The sequence below is a fragment of the Micromys minutus genome (assembly GCF_963924665.1).
Source record: "Micromys minutus genome assembly, chromosome: 21".
Classification (NCBI taxonomy): Eukaryota; Metazoa; Chordata; class Mammalia; order Rodentia; family Muridae; genus Micromys; species Micromys minutus.
This window is the reverse complement of record NC_137956.1, coordinates 50,459,993-50,473,790: the sequence shown is the minus strand read 5'-3', so window position 1 is coordinate 50,473,790 and position 13,798 is coordinate 50,459,993. Positions and strand designations below refer to the sequence as shown.

Below are 13,798 nucleotides of genomic sequence, written 5' to 3'. Positions count from 1 at the left end.
TCTGGAAATACCCTAGGGCATGCCCAGGATTCAGATTCAGACACCTTGACAGTGATGGTGAACCCTTACCCAGATCCACACCCCCAATAGTGGGATAGGGTGGGGCCTAAGGAAGTGCCCCAGGCTGTGGAAAGGGGCTGGCCAATACTTCAGGGGTGCCTCACTGCTGAACAGTGAGGTCCCCCAATACATGCCCCACCGGGAGACTTCCTCTGCAAGAGCCTCAGCCAGGCTCCAGGCCATGGGTGTCAGGAGCCTCATGGCCTCCTTCAGCCTCTGCACCTTGTACACCAGCCTAATCACCAAGGTGCTTTAACTGTGCGGAGACGTGGTCCTCTGATCTATGGACAAGTACGATGGCTTGGGGGAAAGAGATGAGGAGCCGAGAGAAGCAGAGCTAACAATCCTTTGAGGTGTGACCAAGGCTGAACACCAAAGTGGAGAACTCACAGGGCAGGCGGGTGACTGAGCCCGATGGATGGGTGGGAAGGGGGTGGGGAAACAGGACTCCGTGTGCTCTGCCCTTGCCTCTGACTCCTGACACACACAGGACCTTTGCTCTTCTTAGCACCTCCCTCCTGGCCTCACCCTTTCAGGAAGTTCTCCTCAGGCTATGTTCTGTCTGTCCTCTCCCCCACATCTCAGTAGGCAGCAGTCTGTCCCCCGTTTGGGTGTCGCTCCTGAGGAATAAATACTGTTTTACTCTCTGCTTCACCTGAGCTCATGTCTCAATCCCAGACACATAGTAGGCCCATGGGAAACAAAAGAATGAAGAAAGGAATGAGAGGCTCTGAAAATGTGTGCAGCACATGAGCCTGTAGCTTACTGTAGCTAGAGCCACGTGCACAATGCAGAGGATCCGCAACCCTACACAGTAGGGACGCCACAGAAGCTGCTGACTGTGCTCACCAAGTGCCTCCTTACTGCATGGGTTTAAATGGGAAGAAGCCAGTCGTCAGCCCCCAACTGTACGATGTTTCTAGTGGGAGCAATAACCAAAGCAAGTTAAGTGGACACAAGCCACTTAGGTTAAAACATGGGTTTGATGGGCAGTGCGGCCAGTTCTAGTTTGTGCTGTGTGTGCATGAGCATGAGCGCGCGTGTGTGTGTGTGTGTGTGTGTGTGTGTACATACATACAAGAGGGGCCAGAAGACAATTACAGGAGTCCTTTTCCACGCCTGTGTCAGGTTTTCTCTCCTGAGTCATCTTTCCATTCCTGATGTTCCCTTGTAAAGCAGGAGGGAGGGGTGACGAGCTGACCTGTCCTGTCCGTCCTGTTCTGTAGGGCTGTCTACCAAGTGCCCATCAGGAAAGGGGGGCTGGGCCTGCCTGAGGTCAGGGCCCTGGCTCCACCGATACCTACTGGACCCTTCAATAGCTGCTCCCCCAACCCCGAGTCCCCCCAGAGCGTGGGACCCAGGGTGCCTGGGCTATGAGCTGTCCCTCAGCTCTCATTTTCTAATTACAGAAACTGGCCAGTGAGCGGGACACCCTCCAGTCAGAGCTGGAGGAGCTGAAAAAGAAGTTCGAGGGCATGCGGTCCCGCAACAAGGTGCTGTCCAGTGAGGTGAAGACCCTCAGGAGCCAGATGGTGACCCTGGTGGAGAAGGGCAGACATGACGATGAGCTCATCGATGCCCTTATGGTATGCTGGCGGGAGAGCCGCGCCGCCCCGACACCCGAGTGCCCGAGGGAATAGCTGTGACCCTGGTGCCCTTGGCCCTGGGACTCCTGAGGAGAAGTAGGTGAGATAGGGTGTGCTCTAGGGAACAAGCAGACTGCAGGGCAGGCCTGCCTCTTGGACACCTCACTGATGCTTCTGTGCTTCAGGTGTGCTAAGCCTCCATTTTCTCCTGCCCCAAGTCACCCTGTCCTTCCTTTTTGCCCCCAAAGCAGGAAGCCTCTGTCCTTAGAGTCTCTGGGGACACGTTCAAGGGACTAGGCCTCGAGTTAGACGCTCCTTATGAGATGGGCTGGATCTGGGCACTGGTTCAGGCCTTTGTATTCATCACATGTCTTCCCACGAGCTAGACACCCACCCAGTGAGCTGCCTTCTGGTACCTGAAAGCCCCTTTCCCATGACTGCCTTCTTGGCCCCAATTTCACAGGAAGGACTCTGAGGCCAGAAGGCATCAGAGTTGAACCTTGCATCCCTCGGGGAAGGTATTCCTGGCTCTCAGAAGGGTAGCTGGTGGCTCTTGCTTACGTCTTCTTGGCCTAGGCAAAGTTGGATGGCTCCAGGGGAAAGTCAACTCGCCCTACCCTTCCCTGCCTTAAGTAGCCCAAACCTACCTCTAACTGCCCTGTGCTTGGCCCTCAGGACCAGCTAAAGCAGCTGCAGGACATTCTGGGCAGCCTGAGTGTGCAGGAGGAATCGAGACGCACGTCTCAGCAGCACCTGGACCAGAAGGTCAACAACGAGACCCAACGAAGCAGCAGCCTTGTGGCCCAGCTGCGGGCCATGGTGGCTGATCGTGAGGCCAAGGTGCGGCAGCTGGAGCTGGAGATTGGGCAGCTCAGCGTGCAGGTGAGCTGGGTGCCCCAGGCCAGCGTTCAGTGCAACACAGCCCCTCGCGGTGTCCACAGTGACTTCAGCACCGCCGCTCGCATCACCCTGGCTTCCAGCAGCCTTCCTTCTAATCAGCACGCACTGTCCTTCCTGAAACACAAGCCTGTCTGCAGCCACACCACCCTGAGCATGACTGATCTTGTCCAAAGCACCTGAGCATGTCCCTGCTCAGCTTAGAAGCCACCTGGCTTCCTGTCACCCTTCTTGTCACCCTGTCCTGTCAGCTTTCTGAAGGCCAAGAGGACGCAGACTACCAGCTCACACTTTCCCATCTGCAGCTGTGGCCCTCATCTTGGTGATCCAGTGTGGTGGCTGTCACTCCAGCCACTGTAGTGGCGTTGTAGTCTGTAGGCCAGCCACACTTCCTTCTATCAAAACATTTAAAATCTTTGACAGTGTCATACATGTATACATGGTCTCTGGGTCATTTTCACACCCCATTATGCAATCCCACCCCTCCCACCCTCCCAACTCCCCTCTGATCCCCTCTGACTCCTCCTTCCTCACAGGTTCCCTTCTTGCTTTCATGATGTGTGTGTGTGTGTGTGTGTGTGTGTGTGAGAGAGAGAGAGAGACTCTAAGTTTAATTAGGGTTGTGTTAGCATGCCAGGGTGTTAATAACTGGAGCATGGGTAACTCAGCAGTTGGGTGCACCATTAAGAAAGTGGGTGCCCTTCAGCACCCATTGGCTGTCAGGAGCTCCTCAGAGGGGTGTAGTTTTATGAACCCCTTCCATGTTAGAATGTTAACAGGCCTAACTTTTGTGTGGGCCTTGTCTAGGTGGCCACAGCTGTTAAGGGCACGCACCAGCACGAGCCTCGTCATATCTAGAAGACAGTGCTCCACCACTCCCCTTCAGTCCTGTGTAAAGTCTCTGTAACCATGTAACTTACCCACAGCAAGCAGAGGCTTCTCTGAGCAAGGCTGAAAGCACTAACCTGTGGGCATATCACACTTCAGAGGCAGTTTGATACCATGTAGCAAAACAGCAACAAAAGATCTCTCCCTGTGGCCCGGCCACAGACTTCCTCCATGTTTACTGTATCAGCACAAATTGCAGCCTATGGAGGGGCCTCAGAGCCAGCCAGAATGTTATGACTCCCCAATAAGAGTCCCAGGGCTGTTGGACCAGGGGTGCGTGTTGTCTGGCAGGCTGCTGTTGTCTTACAGGGATCACAGCTAAGTGTGACCTTTGGTGACTGTTCTCCTCCAGCAACCTCCGTATCACCGTCTGGTACCATGAAAGCTGGCCAGCAGAGCGGACACTGCCAGCTTCTCTCCAGCTGTGTGACTTCTCTGTGCCCTGTAAGCAAAGGTGTCTTCATCAGTAGGATCTTACCAGCAGACAGCTAAGAGCAATTGCGAACAGCAATTCTGTAGACACCTGCCTGGCACTGTGGTTTCCCTGTGCCGCCTGTGGACTCTGGTAGCCGTGTTAGCTGTCTGCAGTTTCTGTGTGTGGCCTGTGGTCTCTGGAGCCACGTTACCCACTCATGCAGCCTTTGTTATTCATTATTATATTTTAACTACTTACAAAATAGCATTTCTATATGGCTTTTTCTCTGTTTTAGTTGTCTTCCTCTCCCAAGCCCCGCTTAGACCTTTCACTTGAGCTTTCTCCCTGCCCACACTTGATTCAGATCCGGGCGCAGGCTCCAGCTCTTACCATCTCCCCAGAGTCTTCCAGTGCCTCCCTTCCTCTGTCAGCTCTCCCTCTAATGGCCCTGCACGCCATCCCCTCCAACCCCCTTAGGATGCCGATGGCCATGAGCACCTCCAGGAAACCCTGTGCTGGGTCTTGGTCTTAGCTTGTCTTAGCTTCAGGTCTCCCCAGGCTAATCTCTTCTTACACATGTGCCCATGTTTTCCCCTGAACTCCCCCCAGGCTACAGGGCCACACACTCCAGTAGATACCATGTCTAGGGTGGGACTTGAGAGCCTACTCAGGGCTGCTCACAGTCAGGTGCCTTTCACTCCTACAGGGTGCTCCCAAGGACAGTAAACCCTTCTCCCTTTAGACCTGTCCTGGGGGTGCAGGTGTGTCACTACAGCCTTACCCTGTATTTCCTCGGGGGCCCTGGCCTCTCCCAGGTCAGGCTGGCACTGGTCTGCTGTGTCAAGGGTAGCCTGGGGCTGCAGGACCCGCTGAGTGGGCGGTCTGGGTGTCAGGCAGTTGGGGGACACAGCCTTGCAGCTTTCAGTCCTAGCATGCTGGGGAGGAGTGCATGGAACACCCAGGGAGGAGTGCATGGGGCACCCAGGGAGGAGTGCATGGAGCACCCTGGGGAGGAGTGCATGGAGCACCCTGGGAGGAGTGCATGGAGCACCCAGGGAGGAGTGCATGGAGCACCCTGGGAGGAGTGCATGGAGCACCCTGGGGAGGAGTGCATGGAGCATACTGGGGAGGAGTGCATGGAGCACCCTGGGGAGGAGTGCATGGGGCATACTGGGAGGAGTGCATGGAGCACCCTGGGAGGAGTGCATGGAACACCCTGGGGAGGAGTGCATGGAGCACCCAGGGAGGAGTGCATGAAGCACCCAGGGAGGAGTGCATGAAGCACCCTGGGAGGAGTGCATGGAGCACCCTGGGAGGAGTGCATGGAGCACCCTGGGGAGGAGTGCATGGAGCACCCAGGGAGGAGTGCATGGAGCACCCTGGGAGGAGTGCATGGAGCACCCAGGGAGGAGTGCATGGAGCACCCGGGGAGGAGTGCATGGAGCACCCAGGGAGGAGTGCATGGAGCACCCTGGGGAGGAGTGCATGGAGCACCCTGGGAGGAGTGCATGGAGCACCCAGGGAGGAGTGCATGGAGCACCCTGGGGAGGAGTGCATGGGGCATACTGGGAGGAGTGCATGGAGCACCCTGGGGAGGAGTGCATGGGGCACCCTGGGAGGAGTGCATGGAGCACCCTGACATCATCGCCTTACTCTGTCCTTGGTCTTGCACCCAAAAGAGGACAGATTCTACCTCAAGGCTGCCAGCCAGTGGGGGCCCTGCTCCATTCACCTGGTGCAATCGCACATTCCAGTCTTCTCAGAATTCTTGGGGACAGTCTATGCCAAGCTGTTAGAATCCATATTCACTGCTGTCCTTGGATAATGGCCTAACCTCCTACTAAAGATCTTCTGGTACCCAAGAGAGGGAGGGGCTAAAAGAGAGGCGGTTGGGAAGCCCCATTTCCACATAGCCACTGTCCCTGCAGGCTCTGAGGGTTACACTGGCCCTCACAGACGTCAGCTCCTACCTCTCTGTGGCCCTGGCCTGCACTGTCCCATATCTCCTGTGGCCCTGGCCCGCACTGGGGTCACTCTGCCGCTGAGCAGAGGCATTGTGTGATGTCTTTGTTATGCAAGCTGTGTCTGTGCTGCTCAGGGCAGCATTCACTGTGAAGAGAGGCTTCTTTCAAACTCCTGGAGCCTTCCCCTGGCCTCTGCACCAATGCTCTGACATCCAACCCACATCTGTTCCCTGCAGTATCTTCACGGTAAAGGAGGGGGAGAGGGGGCCAGCCCCACCGATGCCAGGCTCCCTGAGGACCAGACCCTGATAACCAGCTCTCCGGCCTCGGCAGGCGACCATGTTGGCAGACTCGGGTCTTCCCGGTAAGGAAAGCACAGGATGTGAGGACCGTGTGCTATCCAGAGGAGCAATGTCCCCTCCTCCCCTTCCTCTTCTGGAAAGTCCCTGAGTGCAATTTTGTTTTGTTTTGTTTTATTTATTTTGAGACAGGATCTCGCTGTGTAACCCTGGCAGGCCTTGAATTCACAGAGACCCTCCCGCCTCTCTCTCCTAAGAGCTGGGACGAAAGTCATGTGCCACTGTCTCTGGCCTTTTTGTTTTTCCACACAGGGATCAAGTGTCCCAGGCTGGCCTTGGATTTTCAATGTAGCCAAGAAAGACCCTGAACTGATCCTCATGCCTGAACACTTGCACACACAACACTCACGTACTCACACCTCACACACCATGCACACCACACATACCACACTCATGCAAGCACCACACATGCCACACACATAGACCACACACATACACACACACACACACACACACACATACACACACACACACACCACACACACACTTTTAAGATGGCTGCCCTGCTGCTGTTCTATTTGAAACCTCCTTCTATTCTGTCGGCTCATGGGAGAAGGAGCTGTCAGCATGGGTGTCATCACATGAAGCACCTGCTGATGGCACATTTACTAAAGCCTCACAGACTCACTGCTGTGCTTGGGGCTCTGTTTTATGTTGGTCGAGGAAGGGCAACCAATCCACGGGGAAACCGGAAGGCCCACATGGCTTGTTCCCTCAGTTTCTGACCACTGTGGGGCCCAGCCGTGCCCACTCCTCCCCTGCTGATGTCCCTTCTGCCTCCACACAGCTCTGTGACCAGCCTGGGCCATACACTTGTTGAATCTTCTCTCACTAGGCCATCTCTGCCGAGTCCCCACGGGACCTCACCCAGGTAGGAGTACAGATCCCCTTAGCTCTCAGAGTTTACCTCGCTCCCTTGCTCAGCCTCCTTGGGACATTACAAGGATAGAGGCCTGAGGCCAGGCAAAGTCCCAGCATTCCTCCAGGGTTATATAAGGCCAGTGGTGGTGGGGCACCTGATGGAGTAAACAGCTTCAGAGCCAGAGCTTGTCTCTCTCTGCTTGCCAGGCTGAGGAGTCAGCATGAGGTTCCTGGCCTGGCCCCTTCCACGGCCTTGCCTTGCCCACTGAGAATGCTTTTCCAGGGGGAGCACCCCGCATCATGTGGGTCCCCACACTAAGTCACTGATAGCCCCTCAGCTCTCCAACCCCCCTTCTTTGTGGATATAACTAGACCCAGGGCTTAAATGCACCCTTTGTTCTTCTTGTGGGCTCATAGACAAAGGATGGCTTGTCCTGCCTGAGTCCTACCCACTGTCCACTGGAGACCCTGCTGTCACTCACCCCTCCCCTCAAGTAGGTCAGCTCAGGATCCAAACCAAGCCTCCAGGGGGCCCACTCGCACTTGAGGTTTACCATGTGACCATAAAGCAAGATGGCCTATGTCTGGGCTGCATCTCCCGGGAAGTACCTGTGCCACTTCAGGCCAAACACTAAATAGTTCAGGAACCACCAGCCAAGGAAAGCCAGATCCTGATAGACAGACCCAGGCATGGTGGCTGGGTTTTCCTCCCCTCTGGCCATCTAAGAACCTCTGAATTTCCCAGTCCCCCTGCCATTGTTTGTCTTTGAACTTCACATGACCTCTGTCCTCTGCCCTTCACTCTGGCCCTAGGTTCTCGGACTCCCCAGAACAAAAGGGCTGGCAGGCACAAGCAGCAGAAATGAAGGCCCTCTGGCAGGCCGCTGAGGTGGAGAGGGACCGGCTCAATGAGTTTGTCACTGTGCTACAGAAGCGGTAACACATGGCCCCTAACAAGCTCTCCTTAGCCTATGGGTGGGGACTGGGCTCCCTCACGATCACAGCTCATGTGCCCCTCCAGGGCCCACAGTTCTGGGTTCTGTCATCCAGGCAGGGCTTGTTCTCAGGCGCAGCCCTGTACAGTCGAGGCAAACTGAAGAAGATGAAGCTCTGTAAGTGTATTCGTCTTCCCAGAGATACCAGAGGCTCATGGCGGAACATACGCAGCCTAGCCTGATGCCAGCAGTGGCAAGGAGCAGGCAGGCAGCTGAGGTGGGAAGCTGGGCTTTCCGGGAAGCAAGAAGGGGGCGTTAGGCCGAGGTGCCTCGTAGGTCCAGCTGCCTCCAGAGGGTTGCTGACAGTCCACTCAATCAGTGCCCCCGTGCAAGTGACCCAGCTGGCAAGAACGGCAGGTACCCAGGCCAGCATGTGGGCCAGCCATGTGACTTCTGTCCTGAGAAATACAAAGGACACCCACAAGCTTCTGTCCTCACAAAAGTGTCATATATCAGTCAGGGCTCTTTGATGATAGATAATAGAAACCAGTCCTGCCCAAGCTTAGAGGAAGGAGACCTAGAAAGTGCTGGAAAGGGCTAAAGAGCAGAGAGGTCCAGGAGCCACAGTCTCCGTCTTGGTAGCAAGAACCCCGGGGTTGCTGTCCTTGTGAGAGTTTTAGCTCCTTGACTACCCCCAGACTGGAGGTAGCTCCAGGTGCTCACAGAATTGGGGGAAGGGTCTTACGGAAGGAAAACCAGGGCATTGCTACCAAGGGAGCCAGGACAACTGGCACCTAAGCAGGAAAAGGCGGCAGATGCAGGGTCTTCGGTACGGAAAACACCTAATCTCTGTGTGACTGCATCATGTCTGTCAGAAGGCAGCCCTGCCTCCGCCTGGGCTTTGGCCTCCATTCCCCTAAGCTATGTCTGTGATTGGAGGGGCTTTGAGCACAATGGTTAGTCCTATTGAAATCCTGCCCCTCACTAAGAGCAGCTCCACCTGATGTCAGCTCATCAGCTGCCGGCACTCCCCTGTCACACTCTGTCACAGTGTCACAGTGCTCCACTCTCTGTCACAGTGGAGTGGGGTGACTCACACCCTCCCTGCGCTGCCTTCCCTCCACCTGAAGCAGGCTTTCCTAGAGCCTTCCTTAAAGGACTGGGCTAGGGTGAGACAGGAAATCAGCCAGGACATGTAGAAGGCGGGCAGTCTCTGAGTCACATGGACCTCTGTCAGCTGCTTGGAGCCCCAGGTTCATTCTGACACCCTTTGCCACTTGGGGACTCTGTGAGACCATCCTCAGACCCATCACCCGAGATACCTTGTCTTTACTTTTGCATCAGCAGAAGAGACCCCCCCCACACACACACACACAAGCATTAGCCTGAGGCCAGCCTCCGTGTAGCTCCCTGTCCCTTCTGTGCTCCCCCAGGGTGCCGTCAGGGGTTCCCTGCTGACACACTGAGAGCCCACCTCTGCTGGTTCCCTCCTCTTCAGACCTGGGTTCGGTGCCATTATTTCTTAGATTTTTTATCCATTTCTTTCATTTAAAAAACGTTTTACGTTTTTATCTATTTAATTGTGTGTGCAAATGTGTGGATGTGAATGTGTGTACCTGTACATGTGTGTGTGCACGCACACATGCATGGGATTCTAGAGACCTGACTGGGGTTGTAGGGCTTGGATGTCAACAAAGTGGCTTTACCTGCTGAGCTATCTCTCTTGTTGCTCAGAGTGAGGAGGGCTGTCTCCCAAGGCAAATGCCAGTAGATATGTCTCTTTAAAAGAATGTCATTGGCTTTGGTGTGTGTTTTGTTTTGTGATAACGGCTCAAATGTAGCTCAAGCTGGCCTTGAACTCATGGCCCTCCCACCTCTGCCTCATGCCTCCAGCCCCAGCATTGAGTATTTTTGTGTCTCAGCCTTTCCTATTTGCTATGACTGCTCTTGGCTGATTTTTCTCACCTCTTGCCCCTCATTGAGGATTAGCTAAGTTTTATCCCTTTCTCTGCGACTCTGTTCTTGGTGATGTCACTGTGTGATGTCACTGTGTGATGGTAGTGTGTGATGTCAGTGTGTGATGTCAGTGTGTGATGTCACTGTGTGATGTCAGTGTGTGATGGTCAGTGTGTGATGTCACAGTGTGATGGCAAGTGGCTGGTGTCACTGTGTGATGTCACTGAGTGATGTTGTGTCTTTTAGCATGAAGCTCCCTCAGCCATTCAGTGGCTCCCATTCAAACTGTATCACCCCTGGGTTCTCACTCCCACCTTTTCTGTTCTGATGTTTCTTTTCCTGCAAGTGAGCATTCAAGCCCCAGTTCACTTCCACCTCTCTGTGCCACCATAGAAAGAAACGTCAGCTTCCTGGGCTTTGTTTTTAAAAATATTTTATTGTGCCTTTCTCTTGAATGAAAACCTAAGAGAACTTTAAGGCGTAGAATTTTAAAACGATGGGAGTGTCATAGAGCTATCTTATTAAGGGTATCTTGCTGCTGCTGGAGGTGTTTCTGTGTTTCGTCTGTCTGTGGGCCAGGCTGGCCTCCCTGGATAGCTGAGGCTGACCCTCCTGACCCCAGCTCTCTTGCCTGCTCGCTTCCTCGTTTAATGTTAAGCTGATCTAGTTCTTTCCAGTCCTTGCCATTGCTCACCAGAGCTCAGAGGAGACAGGACATGGTGCCTGAGGCAGCTCAGTCTGTTTGGTCACTTCCAGGCCAGTGAGAAGCCCTGTCCTGAAAAAGATGTGGATGGTGCCTAAGGACAGACAGCAAGGTTGACCAATAGCCTCCACAAGGGTTAATCACACATCAGTATACACATAAACCTCTCCACCCACATACACACGCACACATACATACTTATACACACATCATCAGAACTCACATGATGCTTTCCCATTTTCTGTGGTGCCAGCTGTTGATTTCTTAAGTCCCCGAGTGTAAATGGAATCACAGTTTAGCAGAGTACATTCCTGAAAGAGCAAAGCAGAAATGAACCCTCCCTTCCCCACGTGAGTCCTCTTGTTCCCCTCACCTACCAGCAGAGTGGCAGCAGCCGTGGATTTGTTTGCCTTTAAATGTTTAACTTGTCATAAATTTTTAAGTTGCACCATACATTATGCATAATCTCTGCCTGTTTCACTTTCTGACCCTTCCTCAGCAAGGTGGGTCTCATGACTTCCCTAATTTACTTCACACTCCTCTGTGTTACTGGTTTCTAGTTAGATACCGTCTTGTATTTATTATGCCCTCGGTTTAGTTAGTTTTTGTTTTGTTGGTATTTGTTTGTTTGTTTGTTTTTGAGACAGGGCCTTACTATGCAGCCTGGCTAGCCTTTGGCTTGCTGTGTAGACCATGTTGTCCTCAGATTCATAGAACTCCTCCTCCCTGACTCCCAAGTGCTGTGATTAGTGGTGCATTTTGTTTTATTTATTTATTTTTTTATGTGCTGGGGATGAACCCAGCCACCAGCTACACCCAGCCTTTAGGAACTTGGAGGATTGTGCATAACGGTGTCTTTTACCTGTGTGCTTATCCCCTGCAGAGAGCATCTTACCACCATCCCTCACAGCCTTCCAGATGCTCTGATGCTGCTGAAACTGTGTCTCCAGGCCACAAGGTTGTCTTGTTTTGTTTTCATATGTACCCTGCTAGTCTGATGTTTTATCTCAATGTGGTTCCATGTGCCAGCAGTACGTCATATATCTTCTTTGAGGCATAATACTTTTTGCCTACTTTTTAATGAGGTTGTCTTGAATCCTGTCGCTGTTAAATTGCAGACATCCCTTTCTTTTCCTGGAATTCTTGTATTGTTTGAAGACAGCAAGTCTGTGGTGACTCATGAAGTTATAAGAAACTCTCTGGGCTTAAAAGATAGTTAAGCAGCGGAGGCTCAGGATTTCCCCCTGACACACACACACACACACACACACACACACACTCATATGTATGCACACATGCACACCTGAATGCACAGCCATACATGTACACACAGGCACAGGCACACACATGTGTGCACATACACACAATCACTCAATAAGTGGCTGACCTAAGCAGCTCTGGTCTCCCGTTAGAGCAGGGAGTTTGCCTGCAGTTTCTGCTGGCTTCTGAACTGTCATTACTCATGTGGGGGACCCTCTGACCCTGCTCGCCTGTCATTCACTCGTTCACTACCCTTGTAGTGAACTTGCTTGTAGACTCTTGCTCCAGATTCCAGAAAAGTTCCTTCCTTTATCTTCAAGACTGTGGGTTTCTGTTTCATTTAGGACTAGCATATCTGTCTGGACAGGCAAGTCCATAACTCTTACTGAAACCCCTGGGCATCCCAGCTTTTGCTCTAGTCAGGAGGGCAGGGTGCCTGCGCACACCTCAGCCTGAACCTCACCTACACTTCCTGTTCCGGTGCCTGGCATTGCTGCTCTGCTTTGGCTCTGCCAGCCCTGGGCACAGCGTGGGCCCTCATGTGGGTTCAGTCTCTACTCACGGTAGCTCCTCCTGTCTCCCGACGCCACCTTCCTCACATGGAGACGGTGGTCTTCATGGCACCTTTTCTGTTCTTGGTACAGGTCACTCTGGATGACTGTAGAGCCCAGATAGCTGTGGACAGGCAGGGCACGCCCTCCCCCACAGACCCCTCCCCCACAGACCCCTCTCCCACAGACCCCTCCCCCAAGACCCCTCCCCCACATTCCCCTCCCCCACAGAGCCCTGGCGGGAAGCATGTGAGTCCTCTGAGGGAGGCTGAGTTTGGGGCCTGGGTCCCTGTGTGGCTGCAGCCATCATCCTGCTATCCAGGTGACATCCCACAGGGCAGGTTCCTGGTCTTGCTATAAACCTCTACTCTCATAGATCTGGACCATAGCCATCCTGCTACTCTGGCAGACGGCAGCCAGACCAAGCTGTCTGTCACTTTGACCCTCACCCACCCCATCCTGTTGTTAATACCTCAGTCCCAGCATCCGAGTGGACAGGTGGCTTGCTGATGACCTGTTTAGTGAGTGAACGCTGGTCACTGTGCTGTCTGCACCAGCATGGCACCTTTGCTTCACTGAGCCTGTGCCCTGCAGGGTGGCCACATTCGTATTGATGGCTACAGTGCCATGTGGCACAGAGTGTGCTGAGGTCTTCTGACCAGTAAAGCCATCCCTGACCACAGGAGGCTTTCTAAAAACCTACGTCCCCCATATGCCTGAGGAGCTGGGGGCTTGTTTCATGGTTCAGTCACTTTACCTGCGGGCACCGCGCAGCAACCATGCCGGGCAGCTCAGCTCAGCTCAACTGTGCTGGGGTGAACATGACCCCACTCTTCCATTCGGCCTTTGAGTTGGTGTGCATCTTGCTTTTGAAGATAACATACACCTTGGGGATGCTGACGACTTAAACGGGCTAGTGTCCCATTTTTGGTTAGTAACTGGATTCTTTCAAGTTTCTTGTCCTTCCAATCATCCATTGCTCCCTAACTGACACAAAAGATCATTCATTTCCCCACTGTCTGCCATGGACTTTGGGCTGCACCTCATCCTGTAACCTTTTGCTCAGGACAGATCTCAGATTCCTGAGTGTTGAGTGTCACAGAAATCCAAAGTGCTTCATGGAGCCTCAGCAAGGCCCATGGGATGGAACAGGTGCAGTGTGAAATCATCGAAGCAGGCTCTTCCAGGGCCTTGGGTTTGCAGCAGACATAGAGATGTGAGAAATATGTGACACTAAGTTCAGGGAAACCACAAAGAAGGGATTCACTGAAGTCATCCCACTGTTCCTGTAGAAGGCAGGGTGTGGTGTCTGCCTGTGAATACTTCATACTGCGTCGTGGGCCACAAAACAAGATTCTCCTGG

General features: G+C 53.4%; 1 protein-coding gene across 1 annotated transcript in view; it reads left to right on the top strand.

Moving 5' to 3' along the window:
• Positions 1-13,798, top strand: part of CCDC13 (coiled-coil domain containing 13) — a gene marked incomplete at its 3' end in the record, with an annotated part of 39,366 nt that overhangs the window by 22,594 nt on the left and 2,974 nt on the right. The window contains exons 10-14 of the mRNA XM_080933975.1: positions 1,470-1,646; positions 2,322-2,528; positions 6,047-6,174; positions 6,957-7,040; positions 7,844-7,966. Coding sequence (XP_080790101.1) covers positions 1,470-1,646; positions 2,322-2,528; positions 6,047-6,174; positions 6,957-7,040; positions 7,844-7,966 — 719 coding nt within the window. The remainder of the gene's footprint in view (positions 1-1,469; positions 1,647-2,321; positions 2,529-6,046; positions 6,175-6,956; positions 7,041-7,843; positions 7,967-13,798) is intronic.